Raw genomic sequence first — 22555 nt, 5'->3', positions numbered from 1 at the left:
GAAAGAAGCAATGTATATGGGGTCAAATTACATGTAGCAACTTATCATGGATCATAAGGTTGTAATATAAGTTAAAACTGGAATAAGATTGCGATTTTTCCTGATAGACCTCTTGGTACCAAAATTATTCAATTGTCCACAAGAAGTGATGGTTACCTCCATTTTTAGTTTAAACATTAGTTTAATAAAATAAGTCCACGAGACAATGCAGTGTTCAGAAGTGACAATTTAATTCTCCCAAATGCTATTCTCAATTTAAACAAACATGCATGAATATGCCTTTTTTTCCAGACTGTATGCCAAAGTTTTCCAGAAGAGCTATGGTGCAGATTCAGGACAAGGTCTCCTGACTGCTGTAAATAGTCTGATTGAGAACTATAACAATGAACAGAAACTGAAGTGTGCATCAATGGAGCTCATTAAGGACAAGACTGTGATTGCTGTGTATACTCCTTTAATGAGGCGCATTAGCGAGAAGCATAGGGCCAGCGGTGAGCTGGTTTTCATTGATTCTACAGGAGGAGTAGACCGTTACAACTGCAGGGTCTTCCTCCTTCTTACACACAGTGCTGCTGGAGGTTTGCCACTAGGGTGCATTATAACCACCTCTGAGTCAACAGATGCCCTAGAGCTAGGCTTTGACTTGTACAAGAGGCTGCTCTCAAAAGATTCCTTTAATGGACGAGGGAGAGAGGGCCAGTTGTAATTCTCACAGATGACTGTGAAATGGAGAGAAAGGCACTGAAAACGGTGTTTCCAGAATCCATTCTTATTCTGTGCGTGTTTCACATCCTTCAGCAGTATGGCGTTTCTGTGGGACAGTAAGCACGCAGTTCCAAGAGATGATCGTCCTCACCTCCTGAACTTGTCCGAAACCTTGTGTACGCGGACAATCAACAGCAGCTGCAGGACTGTTACACTGTGTTAAGGAATGATCCTGTTGCTCTGCAGCACAGCAGTTTTATAGAATATGTCAAACGATTGTATGAGCGTCAGCATGTGTGGGCCATCTGCCACAGAGAGCAGCTGCCTGTTCGTGGCAATGACACCAACAATTATGTTGAGGCAGCCATGCGGATTTTAAAGGATAGGATCTTCCAAAGAGTTCGTGCATACAGTCCTGCACAGTTGCTTGATTTTCTGCTCACAAGCTTGCCAGCATATTATGAGCGAAGGCTCATAGATGTCGCCAACGGACGCCTGGATATGACTTTATCCAAGAAGTACGTACCCAGCAAGACAAATTTCACTAAGGACATGATAACACCTTTGCCGAACAATATTTTCCAAGTGCACAGTGGGAAGGCGTGTTATCTGGTGGACATGTCTATTGAAATGTGCACATGTAAGTTAGGAAAAATGGTGCACCATGCAAACACCAGTTTGCAGTAGTTAGCCACTACTCACTGGAGGCTCAAAATTTTTTGCCTAGAACAGATGAAAAAATGAAGTCTCACATGATGTATCTTGCAACAGGCAAGCAGAATGTGCCATTCACATGGTTTGCACACTACGTGGAAGTGGGCAGACACAGGATCTGGAAGATTGCCTTGAGGAAATATCTGATGCAGAAAAAGAAAATGAACCTACGCAATCATTTGACTCACTTCCTCTTCACAATGATTCTGCAGACGAATTTGAAAACCCTGTATTACCTGATGAGGAAACAACACTGAAAAGGAGGCAATCATTTGACTCACATCCTCTTCATAATGATTCTGCAGATGAATTTGATAACTCTGTAACATCTGAAGAGTTGACAACACTAAAAATGAGGTTCCACAACTTTGTAGCTTCTGTGGAGAAACAGTTGAATGAAAATACCAATGAATATGCACCAGCAGTAGAGGCTTTTGTATCGAAGTGGGAGAGAATTAAAACAGACACAGGTCGTGTTTCAGCCCTGCACACTTTTGGTAAAGACCATCAATGCATGCCATTTTCAGTCATAAAGAGAGGTGGTATTAAAGTCCAACCAACAGCCGTCAGCCGCAGACAAATGCCTCTTGGGGTCGGCGATGTTTACAATCAGGCAGACCACCAAAAAAAACATGACACTGAGAACAAAGGATTGAAGCGTTCAAACAGTGAAGATGGGGAACATGCATATGATGCCAAGCGGCGGCCTCAGCGAGCTCCCACAACTTAAGCAAATGTGTCCTACAAACGAGAACATTGGAAAAAACCACACATCCAAATGGTAGCTCTAGAGATTCTGGAAACATGACACACACATCGTCAGAAATCAGCTTTTGATATCCTCCTTCACACACACATACACACTTTCTCTCTCACACTCACACTGAAAAATAATGAAGCAGCAGGGCCCAACTAAGTGAGCTTTTCTAATATTCCTCAGCATCCATTGCCCCTTTCCTATTAGCTCAGTTTAACCACCTTTTGAAAATGGTTTGTTTCCTGATGCATGGTCTGAAGCTACCATGCAAGCTTTACATAATAAGGGTGATACTAAATGTATATTTATTTTTCCTAAAAACTTCTTGTATATGGACCTTACCGAGCCTTCAGATTGAGAAAACTGTAGAGGTATTTCTCTGTTTAACATCTGTAGTGAAATTTACATTTCTATACTTAACAAAAGAATCGCTGAATAGATTGAGCAACACAGTACTCTGGGTGAAGAACAAGTAGGCTTTAAGAGGGATCAGCACAATAGATCATATACTTTGGTGGCACGTATTTAGAAGCAGCTAGTAAATCATGAAAAGCTCTATGTACCTTTCATTGACTTCCAGAGAGCTTTCGATTCAGTGATTAGAGAAAAAACTCTGGACCGTATTACAGAAAAATGGTATACCTGGCAAAATGGTTAAAGCTATCAAAAAGTATGTTAAGGACAGAGTAAGGTTGGTGGGACCTGACTTTATGTTATAACTGCCCAAAAGGATTAAAACAGGGTAAATCTGCATCCCTGTCCTATTCTCTGCATTTCTCAATGATTTAACACATTAAATTAGACAAAAGCTTACATGGCTATATTATGTGATGATTTTTCTGTACAAATATGGATTTGTTTCATATGGAATAGTCAAGGGCTCTGTGTTCCAGTTCATGGCATGTTATTCTGTTCTATAGCGTCTATAGAATAGTTTTGATGACACTGAGGAGTCTTGCATGCCAACAGATTGACCTCTACTCTTCACACTTGGAAGCCTACATTTCAAAGGCATTAAGCAGCATGAGTACGATCTGCATGATTGAAACAGTTTAATAAGTAATGGTTACACTCGGCCTAGAGTTTTCATAATCTTAATGGGCCCATATTTTTCTCTAATCATTAAGTCATGTATAATATATTAACACTTAGCACTGTTATAGAAATCCAAGCCCTGGACATTTGAATATGAAAACTAAGTTTATCCTCCTCGCTGCTCACTCATAACTAATTGAGTACCCTGAAAATTCAGGTAAAGATGTTTAGCCATCATGCTTTCAATCAATCCTCTGGGTTGCCTTATGTAATAATTTCACCTGTTTTGGTGACCAATGAAAGTGGAAAATAATATCAGGTCAGGACATAGCATGGAACTCTTGTAAATCCTAATATTGTTTCTTGTGTGTATGTTGCTATTATTATTCAGATGGTTTCCAGTATAACATTTAGATTGCTGAAGGAAAAAACAGTAGTTACTATCAAACGCTATGGCAAAACAACATGCTCAAAATAATAGGGAACACAAATACCGAAACACAACATGATACTGGATTGAAGAATATAACAGAAAATGGACTCACTTGCTAGAGGCTTTACCACAAGATATGCACCAAATGGAATGAGCATGTATTTGTCAGTATAGTCAAACCTGAATTTGTTTATGATTATGCTTAATGTTAGTAAAATATACAAAGAATGTTAAGAATTGTCTTTTGCCAGTCCTGATATTTTAAGTTTACATGCTAGTTTATGATTTACGTTGTCCATTTTTATGAACATTTTTACTAGCAAGAAATTATGTTTATATCAAGTTTTAATTTGTTCATTTTTACACATAATGTTTTTTAATGTAACATTTTATTTCTATAACATCATAACATTGCAAGTCAGAGAAGTTGAAGTTAATACAATCACATGTCAGATGAACAAGTTGCATACAGAGCTTCCTTCATTCACCATGTTTCATGGATTATACAAGTGGGCATAAGCATATATAATCAAAATTTCTGGAGTAATTACATAGAATGTTAATGATACTAATGTTGTACTGGTAGAATTTAACAGAACTGATTACTGTTATGTCAAGAAGCCAATTTGGAATGCAGAAGCCATTTCTGTGTGCTTTTAGCTAGACTGTTGTGTTTTGCGAATTTGCTATTATGAGCTCAGGTTAGTGTGGGCTTTAAAATTCTCAGTTTAAAAATATTTCACTTTTTATTGCTAAGAAATTATTTTTATAACTTACATAGAGGAGTACCACTTGTTCTGTGTAGACAGAACCAGTGGTCACCGCAAAACAAAAAAATAAAACTTGGACATCAGTTGTTTATTGAGTTTGTGAGTCTCTGTTTAAGAAGTTTATCATGATACTGCAAGTTCTGCAAGAATAGTAGGAATGCTTGAACAATATAGACTACAAAAAAAGCTGTTTCTTTTGAAAAGATTCAAAAACAAAATAGCTTTTGGCAGCCATTAACTGTTGCATTGTTCATCCAAACAGGTGATTATTGACCATACTAGAACTTGAGAACCTGCCAGACTTCTTCTGGGGGGGAGGTGGGGGTGGAGAGATACCGATCTTAACATGCACGTTGAAGTACATTGTTATTTAATATTTCCTATGCGGGATGGAATGTTATTTAACAGCACACACAGTTGTCATAAACTCTGAAGTACATGGGTTAACAGATGAAGAACAAGAACTGATTGCTCATGTTAAGTGTGTTGAAAAAGAATCATCAGTGTATGGTATGGAAATCAACACAGAAAATTCAAAGTTGATGACCCAGCAACAGAAAGTGGAGTCAAGGGAGGAAGCAGACAGTCTCAAATATTGGGGTTCACTAGTCTCACTTGAGATAAGAGGATCTTTTGCCGTCATTTGTCTTTGTTTTGGTAGATGGTTACAGTTATAGTACCCTACAACGTAAATGATTTAAAAATAAAATCATCGACGATGTTTATCGCTAACTACGACAATCTACACCGCATGAATATTGGCGTCTTCCTAAAATTTATTAGCCTGCGTGTTTCATACACAGCTACACCCCAGTGAATGTGCAATTTCACCTTTATTGAAGCGTAGCAGTCGCTCGTCACCATCAGACTCTTTTATGAACAGACAACCCAAAACAGTGCGATATGTGTATGTGCAAATCTGTATGGGTTAGAGAGTAAGTCACGTGAGCTAGCGGCCAATCCGAAGGCTCGGATGAGGTCGCTATACAACAATTCTTCGGGAAAAGCAAATTCGCGGCCGGCCCATAGACTGTCAATGGTCGGGCGAATGACACGAAATTCGTTGCGTAGCTGTGAGGAGGCTTCTGTTTTCACCACCGAAGATAAGGCAAGATATGTTCAGACATCTTTGGATATGCTGGTATATAAATCAAAGTGAATGACATATATGAAGTTACTCTACTCTGTTCAGTTTGCTGGTAGCAGGTACCCATGATGAGATCCGACAGTGGTCGACATGGCAGAAGTGGTTTTTTTTCCCCCCCCAAAGGGTTGATGTCTCACGAATTTGTAACATAAGCGTTTTGTGTACCCCACAACCTACATCATATCTGACCAGTTTTTGAGTAGCATAGCTGGACGGATTCAATGGAATTGAAAGAAAACTGGCGGTGGTTGTTTATTGTGGTGTGTTTGAAAAGCCATGTCGGAGGTAAGTCTCTCGAAGTATGATTAAAATTAATTTATTGATAAAATAGTTATCACTGCTTCAGAACCTTCTGAGGAAACTGCGAAGAACGAAGGCAATTATGTTGATAATAAATAATAAAGCTTGCGGGAACAAATGTAGAGTACAGCTGTTTCATGTGAAGTAATCAAAACGTGAAAAACTGTTAGCCACCGATGGGGGTTCGGGACAGGTCATTTGGACCCAAAAAGCACTCCAGCCACCTGATCCCAGCCTGCAAATAGATTCGGGATTTTGAAGGGCCACGCGTGGAACGAGGGGTGAAGCTACGGGCTAAATGACCGAACGTCCAGCGGGCGTATACGCGCTTACAATGACCCGAATGACATTTCGCTCGATCCGCCGTGTGACCTCGGCGCCCGCTGGGTTTCTACCTTCAACAACAGCTTTGTTCATCGCACTAATGAGTTTACAAATTAGGTGAGAAGTGAGCTCTTCAATTCTGTCAAATCTTATAACATTAATTATTCATACCAGTTGAAACTGTATCTACAAAAAATAGTGATTTCTTGTATTAGTTTTATTTGTATATATATGATTATTGCCCAGCCCAGCCATTGTTTTATCATGTGGTACTTCCGCTATAAACTTGTTTGCTTTAGGAAGACGCTGCATGGGTAACATAAATATTTACAAATTCTCGACGCAAGATGTTAGTGTTTCAAATAATCCTTATAATCAATTTATCCAATATTAGTTCTTAGCAATTTACCTTATCGAAATGTGAACGCGTGCACCGTAGGATGATAGATTATCGTAATTGTTCTTTTTTTTCAATCTAGTGAAACAAAACTTTTTGAATTTAGACTTTGGTTAAACTTAGTACTCATGATATTAATTTCATTTTCTAGGAAAGGCTGAAAATTAAGGATCGTGCTTAGTCAAAGTGTTGTAATTATGAAGCAGACTACAAAACACAGTCAACTAATGACTCCACACAGTGTGGCTGAAGATGAGCCGAACTGTGTGTCGTATAAACTGTTCCATGCTGTCAAATAAGGCTACATATATCTTAATCTTTAGGAACAGCAGATAGTATGAAACAGCAGAGTTTGGTCAGATGTGATATATATATATAATTATAGTAGTCCAGTTTTCCAGCTGTAAGCGTATATTAAGTTAGAGTCCTCATTTTCAATTGTTTTGCATTCAGCAATTATAACACATAGAATAACATATTGTTGTAAAGGTGATGTAAAGTTTTGCAAACATTTAGACTGACCACAGTTACAGTTTATTAAACACAATGTAAACACAACTAAACCAAGCTCGTTAGCTTAGAATTTCATCTGTTTGAAACTTGAGTGAATAACCATAAATAATCTTTGGGCAATGAAGGATGTATATTAGAAAAAGAGACAACACAGGCTGCAGATTGTTTATGCATAAATGTGTGCACACATGATAACAATTTGTCTTTCCCCAATAAGCTTCCTTGTAATACTGTTGCTTATGTATGTCAATAATGTATATATTATTTGTCTAAGATGACAGTAATTAGAAGTTTTTCATGAAATTTTGCCATAGTTTAGCATGTTCTATGGGATCTGTAAAATGCTTTACTTTATTTGTTTAGGATATTCAAGATCCTGGAGGGGCTGTAAGAAAATTCACTGACATGGTATACGACAAGACTGGTTATTCCCTATCTGGAGGGAAAGAGTGGAATTATAAATTGCCAATGAGTGAAAGAAGAAGTAAAATATTTCAACACTCTGCATATCAAACAGGATTATTGCTGTACCAGTAAGTATTTTTGAAGTGGCTTCTTAAATCATTACTTTCATGATTTTATGAGTGTTAGTATTTTGTTTTGCAAGGAGAGCAATTCTCACAGTGAGTCTGACATTCAGCTTGACTGGGTTTAACTGTACGTCAGTCTCACAAGATAAATAATCTCCACCTTTATTTAATTGTCTTTTCACTTAAAACAATATAATTGTCACTACAGAACAGGTGCTTTTAGTCGGAATGCTTCTGAGAAGGAATATTTTGGGCAGGCAGGCATAAATTGTAATGCTAGTTATGTTCAGGGCAAAAGGTGGAATAATTAAAGGACGTTGATTGGCAAGGCTTTTTTCTTTTTGTTTCTGTAAGTCAATATGCTTGTATTTTTGATTTGCATATGACTCTGAAGTATACTGTGGCTTCATGTAGAAATGTATTACATGGAAACACTTGTATTTTACTTCTAACCATTACAATATTCCTTTGTGCACAGTAAGAAAACTCTCTGGGGATGTATTTGAAGTAGAAATTAATGCCACTGCTTACAAGTAGTTTGAAAGTAAAAGGGAAGAATGGAGGAACAAGTCAAAGGGCAAAGTCATCTGATGGTGAGTGAGATTATAAATTAAAGAAATTAAGCTTGCATGTGTTTAATTTATTAATGTAAGTATGCCTTTATCAGGGGTCTCAAACACGCGGCCCGCGGGCCGCATGCGGCCCGCGAAACATTTTTGTGCGGCCCGCAGCCACGTCCGCGGTGTATATGTATGTTGTGCTTGGTGATTAACTCCCACGGTGAAAATTACCCCCGTTCACAAGCGAAATGAAAATAACACAAGGGAGGGAACTACTAAACTTAGTGAGATGATAGCAAAGGCATCGCGACCATTCACTTAAGGCCAGTTTGTAAAAGAGTGTATGCTACAGGCGTGTGAAATTATCTGCCCCGAGAAAAAGAAGCTCTTCGAAGGCATAAGTTTGTCTGCGAACACAGTTGCAAGCAGGATCACCGAGTCAGCGACAAATGTTCAACAGCAACTGATTGCCGCTGCAAAAGACTTTGTAACATATTCCATTGCACTGGACGAGTGTACTGCTGTAACACACACCGCATACTGTGCCGTTTTCATTCGTGGGGTCGACGAAAACTTGAACATTGTTGAAGAGCTGTTGGACTTACTACCCATGAAAGGAACGACGACTGGACGTGACGTGTTTCAAGAACTGGAAGCTTGTATTGACAGGTGTGGGCTACCGTGGGAAAAACTTGTTTCATTGGCTACGGACGGTGCACCAGCAATGTGTTCAGAGAAGGTTGGTGTTGTTGGATTAATGGTAGAGAAACGGAATCAGCTCAGCTTGGCGGGACCTTTTTCAGCCATACACTGCATTCTGCACCAAGAAGCACTTTGTGCCAAAAGTCTACAAATGAAGAACGTGATGGATGTTGTCGTGAAGACGGTGAACTTCATACGTGCACGGGGTCTCAACCACAGACAGTTTGTGTCATTTCTAGCTGAGTTAGAAACGGAATACGGAGAGTTGCTGTATCACACGGAAGTCAGATGGTTGAGTTGTGGAAAAGTGCTGCAGAGATTTTTTGAACTGAGACGGGAAATAGTATTGTTCATGGCAATGAAAGACAGAGACATACCTCAGCTCAGTGACCCAATGTTTTTGTCGGATCTTGCTTTTCTTACTGACATCACGCAACATCTCAATACACTCAATTCACAACTACAGGGCTCAAAGCAGCTGATTACCGTGATGTTTGACCGCATCAAATCATTCAGAAGCAAGCTGACTTTGTGGGCCACTCAGCTGGCAGATGGAAACCTGGCTCATTTCTCTTTTCTACAGAGCATAACGGTTGAACCACAGCGCCTGAAAGACTACGTAGACATCCTCTCCAGACTACTGGAAGATTTTGAACACCGCTGTCAGCAACTCACTACTCTCCAACCACAGTTTGTCCTTGTTGCCACTCCGTTCGCAGTTGATGTGAAAAACGTTCCAGAGGAAGTCCAGATGGAACTACTTGACCTGCAGTGTGACACTGTTCTCAAGCGAAAATTCGTTGATGTTGGAGTTCCAGATTTCTACCAGTTTCTTCCTAGAGAGAATTTTCCAAACTTATTCTGCACAACTGCTAGAATTCTAGCGATGTTTGGGAGTACGTACGTTTGCGAACAGTTTTTCTCCAGAATGAAGATCAACAAAACAGCATTACGATCAAGACTGACTGATGAGCATCTGAGAGCAACCTTGCGGCTTGCCACTACACGCGACTTCAGGCCTAACGTCGATGTCTGGTCTCTGCCAAACGATCTCAGCTGAGTGGACAGAAACATGAGTGGCGAGCCATCTGCAGTAGGCCTAGTAATTGTAGTTGTTTTTTGGGAACTACAGTTTCTGCTTTTTTATTAGTGACAGAGACAACGTCAACTTATTTTAATAAACTAAACTGCCTGTTCATGTAATAAACTACACTAAATGTAATTAATAATTATAAAAACTTTATTTTAGTATTTAACTGCAGTGACAGTAGTGTTCGTAAAATTTAATGAAAAAACATTTTCTTTTCGTGGTGCGGCCCGCTGACTGGCTCTTACTTTCCACTGCGGCCCACATGCTAATATGAGTTTGAGACCCCTGGCCTTTATCATTCATGATGTGTTTATGAAGAAAGTATATCTTTCCAGTTACCCTGTGCTGGGTAATATCTGCGTGTTGTACACCTGTTTTCAGGGCCAACTTTGTTGTGATATTTTTCTAGTAGTTTTGCCTCTTACTACTTTTCCTTTCTAATCCACAAACAGCAATCAACACTAGGTGCCAACGTACATGAACCTTTCTATCTACACAAGTGGTGTTGACCATCAACTTCCTATTGCCTCCTCATTGCTTTAAAGCTCATAAATAGGAAGAAGTAGAAATACATGCACTTAAACTGACTAGCTCATTGGTTTTAAGTTCCAATAATTTTTCTTGTAAGTTTATTTTACAGCTTCCTGCATGATTTCATGGTAAACACTTTACAAGTATTTATGTTTTGATGGTTTATATGCATCTCCGTATCAACCTTAAGTTCTTGGACTTTTTAAAAAGTCAATAAATTGAAATGCCTAGTTTTTGTTTATCACTGAAGGACTAATATTTTGACTTCATATTACTGAACAGACTGAGTCATGCTGTTGAGCAAAGAAATATGCTTAAAAGCTTGCTCTACATATGAATCAAATTATGAAATCTAGGTGACTCCAGCAGCAATTCCAGATGTTTCAGATGAGGAAGCTTATAAGGTGGAAGAGGAATCTGCGTGTAGAGAATTCAGGGAAAAACTGGCTGTCATGAAAGATTGTGTTAGTAACATACATTCTTTTAAGCTACCATTTCTAATTAACGTTTTGAGACTCACATAAAACTGTTATTTTATATAAAGTCCCTAAGATTTTAAGTAATGTATAAGGACTTCTTTTTCTTGTTCCTAGTCATCCCCAGTGGAGCATAGAGCTGCAACATGAGGACTGGATTGCAGTTATATGTATTATCAAACCATCGGTCGCATCAGTGGAGTAAGGTTCCCATCATGTCGTAAAAAGCCCAAATCCAGATAACTCGATTTTTTTTATTAAACAGATTTGACCCATTTCCATAACCTCCCTTCTGTGGAGAATTTTAAGGATGTTTTGTTCTGAACTTGCACTAATATATAATTTTAGCCATGCAGAAGAGAGAAGCTTTCATCTCTTACACCCTTATAAGAAGGGTCTTAATTGGTGTGTGGTCTTATATATGACTACTTTGACATGTACAAAAATCTGTATGTATTAAGGATAATGTTTACAAATTGATTTTTCTAGTGACATGTAATATTATTTTCTCTACATTTACAAAGTTGTTATTACATAGGTTTGTATTAGAGTCCTACCATTATAATTTTCTTCTTTTTCATTCCAACTTTGAAAGCTGTCATAGATGGAATAGCATGCAAGTGGTTTGCAAACGCAAGAGACGGGAATGGAGGGAGAGGCTAAAAGAATGCAGTCTGATGTTGAGTGCAATTAACATTTCTCTTTTTTTAAGTAAGCATACCTTTTATCTATTTTTGTGGGCATAGTTTTACTGATAATGTTTCATATGCAGGACACAAATTTACCTATCTTGTTGCACTAAGGATTAACTTGGCTATCGGCAGATAGCAGGCATACCCCAGGATTTAAGAACTTAGGGTAAGCCTACACAAATCAGTCTCAAAAGATTAAAGATGTCAGATTTTTTTTGTGTAACATGTTGTTTAAGCTTTTCATTCTGCTTTTATTAAGAGTTTTGTAGTCGGACTAGTGAAGTAAATTTATGAAGGCAAGTGATTTCATATTCAAAGTGTGAGTTGTTGTCACAGATCTAGTCAGAGTGCTAGGACTAAGCGCACGTGCAGGGACGAAAGGGCGCGAATGATGGAAGTTTCCAGAATGTGTGTCTCTATGATGTTAAAAAAAAAAAAGAAAGAAAAGGTGTGACGGGAGAGGGGAGAGAAGACTGGGGGAGAGAGCGAGAGGACGTGAAATCAGACGCTTAATTGTGAGGAGAAAATATTGTGTTATTGGAAGTAAAAAGCCATTGCCAAGACAGTGAGCTTGACTGATTTATAGAGGACCTAAGGAATTCATTACATTTTGTGGATGTGTTATTTGAAGTGAAGAGCATTGCCAAGACAGTGTATCTAAAGGAATAGTATAGAGGAACTGAAGAACACTTTACAGTCTTTGTTGACGTTATCTCAGTGTATCAACGGATAGCCATTGCATTATTGACTGTGTTACTACCTTGAGGAAATAGATCGTAGTTGGGACTTTTGTATTATTATTTACGTTGTTTTGTTTAGTAAACATAGGCAGACTCTTACTGGCAAATCATTTTGTTTATTTGTGTGAAAGAACACGTAATTGTCTGACCCCGCAAGTGTGTTCGAAAGGGAGTGAGCGAGAGACACTACACGGTGTCATGATAGTTGTTTAAATTGTAGATTGTAATAAATATTTTTTGTTGTTTTCTTCATCCAGCATTCACAGTGACACCTAACCTAGTCATCAGGAGTTTGAAGCAATAGCTATCCTGGGGCCTGTTGTGTTTTATATATATAAACTTCATATGAAAACTTGTGTATGCAATGTAGTAAATTGTTGAACCATGGATGTCTTTTACCTACTGGTATTTACCGAGAGAAAGAGGAGTGAATGATAACACCTGCAGTTAAATATTTGAAAGATGTAAGATTGTTTTGGTGTGCCAAATGGTGGTTAGAGAGTGAATCTTGGGACAAGGTGAAGGTTAATTAGGGTTTCGAGCAGGGCTTTTGAGATGCTTTGAAGGGTTATGTAAGGGCTGAAAGCGTACAGACCCAGATCGATGAGGTATAGAGGCGGGAAAATTACAGGTAGTTCTCCGAAAACCCTCAGGGTGCCCATGCAGATCCTGCTTCCATCCCCGCTGGGCTGGGAGTGTAACATCCCTTTCTCAGCCTGTAAGGGGCCTATAAACTCTTGAGGGCCAGGTCACCGGTCATTTCACCCCAAGACCATAATTATCACTCCACTGCCTGAGTCAACTCGTCCCAGCCCCAAAAGACAAATTCATCACCGATGACAAAAGTAGCTATTACAGTCAGATATTACCAACAGAGCCATAAGTTTTTCAAACACTATACAAATGTAGGCTGACTGACTCCTATTTCAAAAAGAGACATGCAAACAAATTCATTGATTTTACGAAATAGAAATGGCATCTTGACAGTAGAATCCAGAGAACATATTTTTGCATTGAACATTTTTTTTTTACCAAATTAAAGATTTTTTTTGTTATTTATTCTTTAGTTTGGAGGTTTGTATTCAATTTCTTGATTGCTTCTGTATCTGTTGCTTTGTCAGGGCCGGTCATTTTGTACCAGTCATATCGCCCACAGCCTGAGTCAAACCGTCCCTTCTATGTCCACTTCATCCCAACACCAAAATGTCAAATAGTCCCTGGCCCAAAATATGAATCGATCACCAATGATATAAGTAGCTATTAACAGCAGCAGTAATATTGAGGTGAATGTTGCAGTCTGACATCCAAGAAACACAGTGGTATATGTTGTATGTTGTCTATTGTGAAACGCACTTCAATAAATGTGGAAAGTGACATGTTATTCAAACAACATGTGGGTTATTTGGTAATATTTGATGTTAATAGCTACTTGTGACGATTTGACTCAGGCTGTGGGGGAAAATGGTCTTAGGGCGAAATGACATATGACTGCTTTGTCTCTTTATTTTAAAGTTAGTAGGCAATAAGTTCCAATTCAGCAGCTCTTTGTGGAAAGTAACAGTTGCATTTAGTAGTGAAATAATATCTAATGAATAGCATAATTTTCCATCTGAATTTCTAGTAATCATAGTTTTTTGTTTATTTCTTGTTGCTTTTCTAGGACCATAGAGGCACAACAATGTTAGTTTGTAGTGGGGAGAAAAATACAGACATATCGATGCTGTCACAGCCATGAAAAATCTTCAACATTTGAATGAGATCCCCCCTGATTTTCCATCCTTTCTCTCTCTACTGCCAACAGACATGCAAACAAGTTCAATCACCATCAACAAAAATGGCCACTAGGCAATAGGCATTTAGAGAACATTTGCCTCACCTCTTAGGACCCTCTTAGTCATAATGCTGTTTCTCTTTAGCTGACCCCCTCATCAACCCATGAAAATGATGCATTTTGCCTATTTGTGTCCAAGCTTAAAAATGCAACTTTAGTAATTATTATGATTGTAGGGATATCATCTAAGTCCCATTTCATGTTGACTGACCAGAGGCTAGCTGTTCTCTTCTCATGTTTTGATGATGTCATGTGAAACAGCTCAATTTTCTTATATTCTAGATATGGGTGCTGTTGGGGAAGGATGGGGATGGTGCATGGAGCACTTTTAAGTTAGTAAAGATTTAAGTATGTTTTGTAAAGTGCTATGAGCTTGACTTCAGTTGCAGAAAAGTGCTAAATAAATTCTCTGAATTTTTATTATCATTACAAATTTAAAATACAATAAATGAAATTACAAATAAAAATATAAATATAAAAGATAATGCTGATGCATGTGTTTATTGATTTATTTCCAGTTCTTTCACAGAGTGATGGGAATTTAACATGCCCAGACAAGTGGCAAGATCAAGAGAATGTGACTTTGACTTGTGAAATTCTAGCTACGAGCGTGAATTCTACAGCTTGCCCTCAAGGCTCAGGAGATTTACTGTTTGACTTTATTCCACCTGCAGGAAGTCAGACAACATTTTGTAGTATTTTTTCATATCTTAATGCTGGATGTAATGGGATTTTTAATGTACGTGGCTGCAGATGTAGCAACAAGACCAGTGACACTTATATTTTTGAGTACAAGTTCACAGCTTCCAGAACTACTTTTGCAGGAGGAATCTGGAAATGTATTCCATCATGTTATGATTCCAATTTTGGTTCTACTCCAAAAAATATTGATCCAATTGGCAATTGCATAAATGTGCAATTTTGTAAGTACTTTTTTAACTATATAAAAAAATCTTGATAATGACATTTTGCAGCTAGCTCTATAAATTTGTACAGTTGTATTTATTATATCTGGGATAGCCACATTATGAAGCCCATAACAGCCACAACAGATGATTGAACTTACATCACATCCACTATTCCAAGCAGGTCACATATAGTCCATTGTAACAAATCCCTCAGATTTGAAGTCATTAAACAAGACAGGTAGACAATGATCTTACTGATGTTCTCACAAAGTACCTTGATATTCAGTGACCCATTCACTTACAAGTTATAATAACACATTATAAGTTTTAGTCGAAGACAAAACTTCTTATCATAGAATAAAATAAACACTCTTTAATTAACATCAAAGCAACTTGAAACACTGAATTGGGCACAGCATTTGGGGCCTAGTGAAGATTTTATGAGTAAAGGTGTTAGGAAATTCCCAGGTTTGTTTCTTAAATATATTTGTATGTACTTTGAACTCATTTCTTCTGTTGTGTATTATTATCATAAAGGTCTCCTTTTTCAGTAACAACCACACCATTAACAACAACTGTGACAACAACAACAAAAGGTATTTTTTTGTCTTTCATCTGGTATGAAATATGAATATGATTGACTTATCATCATTATTCATCCCTTAACTGGTACCAACCAATCCCCAAGCAAACCCATGCTCTAATTGTCAACAAGAAAAGAGAAACGAGATCACCCTACACACACACACACCTTGCCATAGTACTAGACACAAGCTGTCTAGAGAACAAAAGTTGTGTGGGTTGGGTTGTCTTAATCAAGCCTAATGGAACAACCGTAATGTTCACAGACTAGCATTTCATTTATTCCTTGTTACTCCTTGGGCAGCCCTCATTTGGGTCCATGTGATTCAGACATCATTTGCCTCGCACTCTCCTATTCTTTTCCAAGTCTGCTTTGGTCTTCCAACTCTCTTCTTCCCTGATGGTTCCATCACAGACTAGCAATTACGTATAATATCCCTAACATAGGTAAAATGAAAAATGCCATCTAGTTAAGTTTGTAGTATTGTCTACAGACTAAAACACTGTCAGTGCCCAGAGTTGCCAGACAGCTGGTGCTTTCCCCAGAAATTTTTGACAGAAAACATGAAACCACCTAGCCACAGAAATCATCCTTCTTTAATCTATCTGACTACATAGGTAGTGAATAAAATATTATACAGAAGAATGTTCTGTTAGATTTTAGTTTAAGGTTCTGGCTTAATGGTGGCTGTGATGAATTGGTGCGGGGAGAAGGGTGGCCTAACTTGCCCAAGGGGAAAGGAGATGCTTCTGCTGGCTCGCTTCACCCGACTTTTGCCCTCACACATCCACTCACCCACTTATTCGCACATCCACATGCATATGCACTGGTAACCACTTTCACCTGCGTGTGCAAACACAACCGACAAGACAGTTGTACAGCGTGTAAAATTATTATTAAAACGAGGAAAGCAAAATTAGGTTAATGTGAAATCAGATGTTATCAAATCAAATACGTATATAAGCTACTTAAAGCGACCCAGCATCAGGTCAGGAAATTGAGACTTACAGAATGGTGAATTTGGAAGACGAGGTCTTATGTCAATATCTATACATACTCCCAGACACGTGGTCCATTCCTGACCTACAGTTCACAGCCTCGCAATCTGGTAGGTCCCTGGGACACAAACTGCTCCTTTGCGCTGGAACTGGTAGCACCAATTGGCTACCTTGGCTCGGGTTACTTGGAGATGAGCGGCGGGTGCACCGCCTGCGAAGCACAACTGATGGCAAACACCACTGCTGGACTACTCTTGTCGAAGGTTTCCTGCCGCTGCTCCACAACAGTTGCCCCCGGCAATGGACGGCAGCAACAATTCCAAGCAGCAGTGATGATTTGTCAGCTGTCCTCTGAAGACAGCCACAACTGGACCAGTGGCACGGGGAGAGGGGTGGTCTACCAGCCACTGCCTTGCACTTCTTGCTACTGGAACACAGTTGGCTCCTTTCCTTTTCGCTTGGGAGAACCAGCCTCTTACTTGCACTGCACTCTCTTCTCTATACAACCAGACCGCAAGTGCCAGCAGGTAGACATATGTTATAAACGGAGCGGGCCTCCCTTTCTCAGACCTGCCTTGGACTGAAAATCACTCAGAGAGCTAAGGCTCTGCTGGAACACGAGGAAAAGCCTCGACTATTAGACCATGTGACTCTCTGAACCGCATATAACTTGCCCTGACGTTATCGATCTTTGGCTATAGGGACTACATTGCCCTGCGCTATAGTCGGGATACCTAGGACTTGTTTATTGTCCCTCTTTCTCGAGGTCCGCCACATCAACCTCCGACTGTTGCGACACCCATCTAGCTCCCTCATTCAGCACCAGCATCCAGTCAGTAGCAGTGCAAACAAACGCTGTTCTCCAGTGCTAAGTTAATCTAATCAGTCTTCTAATTAATGGACGTACCCCTGAAGCGATGACGCCGGTCCCCCTTACATAAGCAGCTGCAATTCCCAGGCTCAGCTAATGCCAGGGGAGATGAATAGTCCAACTCGCAGTCTGGTATCGCCCTAGGGCGACCGCTGGCTCTCTTTAATGTTTTATTACCAGCTTCAGCCCTGTTCTTCTGGCCTTGAACCAGTCGGGTTCGTGACAGTGGCCTCTACACCCCTTTAATTTATTATCTACCCTTTTATATTTTTTCCTTATGTTGGCTTCTATTGCTAAGGGTGTTTGTTGTTATTGTATCACTTCAGGGGCCTTGTTTTCCAATCTTTTAACAAATCATTACCCTCTATTGGAATGAGAATTTTTTATTTGATGGCTGAGCATAAAATGCAGATAAGAAGACCAAAACTATCATTAGACCTTAGCATTTTGCGAGTAGTGTATATTCTTCTTCTTCTTCTTCCTATTTGCCCCCAGTGGAGCATAGGGCCGCAACCACACCCTACAGTGCAGTTAATGTGTTTGCGGTTTCTGTAGCGTTTTATTTTTTTTACTGGGTGGGGTTGCTAGCCCCATGCCCAACCCTCCCTCCGTCATCCGTGCTTGGTTACCCAAGTGGTTTCCAGGCAGAGTTGAGTAGTATATATTACTAATGACATTTTAGAGAGTGAAAAATGAAGACTGACATAAAATTGCATCAATCTGATTGCTTACCAGAGCAATGGTTGGCAGTCTAGGACATAACTGACATGAGTCAGATGATGCTTCTTTCTTGCACTCTCTGCCACATAATGACAGGTGCAAAATGTATACCTTGCAACCTGGTTTTTTCATAAATGGTTCTACATAGGATTTGAGAGGTAGATTTATTTTTTTCTTCCTCTCGCAGTAAATGCTTCTTTGGTTATGCTGTGCTTGGAAAATACAGTGAGGGCATGCATTCTTCAAATAACTCTTGATTAGGAAGTAGTACAATTGTTCCTGAGGTTCCTAGACTGATGATAATTATGGAGTAAAGATTTTTTACCACGGTAAAATCAGTAGTATGGTAGGCTTGCCTTATAAGTGGATGTTAAAGAGGAAAAGGCCCATATGTCATATGATAACAAGGAATGTGGCTATAGGGTTAGTTTGCACTTCTACTTCCTACATGAATCAAGCAAACACGCTGTTAAATGGGCTCTTACAATAATAATGGGAATTTATAATGCGCAGCATCACGACCAAGATAGATCGCACTCACTGTGCAAACCAATAATGATAAGTAAAGATATATAAAGATAACAGCCAGTAGACAGTGAGGTACGTATAGGTACACTGAACAACGTAAAGATGTAGTACAATTGTAAAATGTAAAGCAATGGATGAAGGGGTGTAGATACTATTAACAGTGTAAGATGGAGTAGTTACATGATGGTTAGTGTGACAGACAGTATTGCCATGGAGTTAAGAATAGTAATTCTGGGATAGTACTTTGTGAACAGACATGTTTTCAGAGCGTCTTTGAATGTAACCTTGGAGTCCCAGTGATGAATGTGATGTGGAAGAGAGTTCCACTGCTTAGCAGCTCAGACTGTCTTTGTGAGAGGGAGGGATACTTGACACTTTGACTCTTTATTGACCTTAGCCATTGGGCTCAAATCAAGGGGTCATCCATATTCCAAGATTACATTGGTGCCCACTGAACCTCCTGTTGCTGTGTTACTGTATGAGTGGGTGTGTGTGCACATGTGTGTGTGTATGTCGCCAGAATCTATTCCCTTTCATCTCTCACATCATTCTTCCCTCTAGTGTGCTGGCGTGTCATCATACCTCTAATTGCCCTTGTGGATGAATAAAGTTGTATTGAATTGAATTGAATTGAATTAAACATTAAACTAACATCGCGGAATTTAAAAACTCTATACAGATAGCGGGAAAGCTGTTTGATGGTTTCCTCAGCCGCATCTCCCATAACCCATGACACATTGTTTGGGTCTATAGGGCACGCACCTTGCAGTACTGGGACTTGCGTTCTGATATAAGTGTAAGCTTTACAAAAAAAGAGTACATGTGCTTCAACTTCTATTTCTTCTTTGCAGAGGGGACATGCCACGTCACGTGGGGCCACATCATTTCTGTATCGTAGCTTATGTGTTGTTATATTGGATATCCCAAATCTGAAGCGGATATAAACTAGTTTAGAACATTTTAATTGGTGATGGTCAATATATCTTTCAGGTTGGAGGTAACTTTTATATGATGCGTACACTTCTAGTTGAGAACTGTTCTCCAAGTCGGAGTGCCAGCTCTGGACAAAACAGTCTTTCAATCGTTTTCGGAATGTCATCATCATCATGATCAAACTCTTTGTGTATCAGGTTGCACATAAGGCCTTGACCAGAGTCCGCCACCGATGTCGATTGGCTGAAACCCACTCTAGGTGACCCCATGTCCTTTCCTTTCATCTCCCTTTCCACCGTTCTTCTCCAAGTTTCCTTTGGGCGGCCTCGTTTTCTTCGGCCGTCTGGAGTCCATCGAAGGCGACTCTAGAGAGGTCAATTGCACTTACCTAACTCTTGCATATGTAACATCATATTGTAACCTTTACGTGGAAATCTATCTTCTGGCATACTAACAAGCCTAAGCCAGTATTTGATACACCTTACTTTGGATAGCATACATATTGGAAATCTACCTAGGTCGCCGTAAATTATTTTATTTGGTGTATTCAACCCCACACCTAAAAATCTTTTGCAAGCAAATAGATGAGCTTTTTCTAGCACATCAGAAACTTGATAGCCCCAAATTTCAGATCCATACAATAATATGGGAACAATCTGTATATCGTATATCTCAGGGATGCCCAACCTATGGCCTGCGGGCCATATCCGGCCCGCGACGCAGTGCCATCCGGCCCGCGAAACTTCTGCCCACAGTGCAGGAAATCGGCATGTTAGTAATAAAAAAAGACCTAAAAAAACGAAAAAAAGGGAAGAAGAAGTATTTATCCCTATGTAGGGGCGTCTCTCAATCTTTTTTTCGATGGACGAACATTTCGATTCAGTGCTCCAACTTGGTGTCTCTACGATGCAGAAGTTGATTTCGGGTAAACAACTTCAAATATCCCAGTAATTACTACATAATTAATGGTAAGTACAACTTGTTTCTAATAAGAATGGTATCTGCTCTATTTTTTTTTTTTTTCTTTTTTTGTATTTTTGCGGTGAAGTGGCCCGTGACACGTATGTCGGAAATGTGTATGGCCTGCAGGCCGAAAAAGGTTGGGCATCACTGGTATATCTTAAAGAAGACCTCTCTCTGGATACTGTCACTTAATTTCCACAGGCACCGCAGGAGCTGGCTAGTCCTTATCTTTGCTTTATTTGCTAAGTCAGTTACTGCACTAGTAACAGAAAGTTTCGTGGTAAAGTAGAAGCCCAAGTATTTATAAGAGTTGACGACTTCTAATTTATGGCTTCCGTAGTGCCAGGATTCTTTGGCACTCAGAAAACCACCCTTCCTGAAAACCATAACTTTTGTTTTCTGTAGGTTAACTGACATATCAAAGCTGTCTGCTAATTGTTTTAGTATGTTGATTTGCTTTTGTAGACCTCTACTAGAATATGATGTAAGTGCAACATCATCATCAAAGAGTAGTAAACAGTTGTACCACACATGGGGTAAGCTGTATACCATGTTCGCCATTACTACCTATTTCCACCGCGAGCTCGTTAATAAAGAGGGAGAACAGTATAGGTGAGAGGTTACACGCTTGTCTGACTCCTACCGGGCAGTTAATCCAAGCTGTAAGTGTTTCTCTACATCTTATACAGGACTTGACATTTTTGTACATACTTTGTAACATCACCAGCATTTTTGAGCTAACTCCTGCAGCTCAAAGAACGTTCCATAGGATGTTTCGGTTTACGGTATCGAAAGCTTTCTTAAAATCAACAAAACAGACGTACATCTGTCCACACTTTTTCAACAAGTATCTCTACCATTGAAAAGAGAACAAAGATATCATCAACGGTAGAGCGACCTGGTCGAAAGCCACTTTGTTCTTCTACAATCTTCCTGTTGCCTTCAACCCAGTCTGTAAGTCTTTTGTTTAAGATATGGGAAAATACTTTGCCCAAGATGCTAAGTAGTGATATACCCCTGTAATTATCCGGATTGTCACAGTCCCCACTTTTATGTAATGGTATGGCAATAGCACCTCTCCATGCCTCGGGGTACTGGGCGGTGTCAAACATTCTGTTGAAAAGTAGGACAAGGAATGTTGATATAGCTCCTAGAGCGCCCTTGAGCATCTCTGTGAGAGGGAAGGATAGAATGCGTGAGTCTGATGAGGGGTGAAGGTTTCAGACAAGATTTCAGTTACGTAGTGGGGGAAGGAGCCTTCTAAGAATCCATAGCATAGAGTTGAGAGCTTTTAGTCTATTCTATCTTTAACTGGTACACAGTGAAGAGAGTGAAGAAGTGGTGTGACGTGTTCAGATTTGTGAGTCCGGTAACCGAGATGAGCAGCTGAGTTGTGGACTTGGTGAAGCTTATAAATGAGGTACTGTGAACAGCCAGCAAGAAGAGAGTTAAAGTAATCTAGTTTATACAGAACAAATGAGCAGTTGAGAATTTTGGTGGTTAGGATGGACAGAGAATGGCAAATGGAGCTGATCTTCTGGAGCTCATAGTATGTAGAACGACGGATGTGAGAAACATTCTTATCAAGAGCCCTGTCAGCAGACATTGTGTAACCTAAGTTATGTGCTGAAATAACAAAAGTAACATCGACATCGCCTACCCAAACAGAGACAGGCAGTGAAGGGAAACTCTGGCTCCTCTCTTTGAAAAAAATTTAAGCTTCTTTTTTTTTTTGTCATTTAGTTTTAAATTTTTGTGGGTCATCCATTGTCTAATATCAGAAATAGTTTTGGATGCTCTGGAT

General features: G+C 39.5%; 2 protein-coding genes across 9 annotated transcripts in view; one reads left to right on the top strand and one right to left on the bottom strand.

The window, feature by feature from the left end:
• Positions 1-5572, bottom strand: part of LOC112568905 — a 94985-nt gene extending 89413 nt beyond the window's left edge. The window contains exon 1 of the mRNA XM_025246457.1: positions 5438-5572. The gene's annotated coding sequence lies outside the window, so the exon portion shown is untranslated. The remainder of the gene's footprint in view (positions 1-5437) is intronic.
• Positions 5573-5707: 135 nt separating this feature from the next.
• Positions 5708-22555, top strand: part of LOC112568921 — a 37586-nt gene continuing 20738 nt past the window's right edge. For 4 of the 8 annotated variants that reach the window (XM_025246494.1, XM_025246491.1, XM_025246489.1 and 1 more), the window contains exons 1-5: positions 8104-8218; positions 11102-11185; positions 11580-11695; positions 14766-15170; positions 15707-15751. In XM_025246494.1, the coding sequence (XP_025102279.1) occupies positions 11599-11695; positions 14766-15170; positions 15707-15751 (547 nt within the window). In that variant the 5' untranslated portion in view covers positions 8104-8218; positions 11102-11185; positions 11580-11598. Of the gene's footprint in view, positions 5847-7458; positions 7629-8103; positions 8219-11101; positions 11186-11579; positions 11696-14536; positions 14580-14765; positions 15171-15706; positions 15752-22555 lie in introns of those variants that run through there. The other 4 variants (XM_025246492.1, XM_025246488.1, XM_025246493.1 and 1 more) reach the window with 4 other exon arrangements.

This window comes from Pomacea canaliculata, linkage group LG7 (assembly GCF_003073045.1).
Source record: "Pomacea canaliculata isolate SZHN2017 linkage group LG7, ASM307304v1, whole genome shotgun sequence".
Classification (NCBI taxonomy): domain Eukaryota; kingdom Metazoa; phylum Mollusca; class Gastropoda; order Architaenioglossa; family Ampullariidae; genus Pomacea; species Pomacea canaliculata.
Note: the sequence above shows the minus strand (reverse complement) of the source record. Positions and strands in the feature narration are given on the sequence as shown.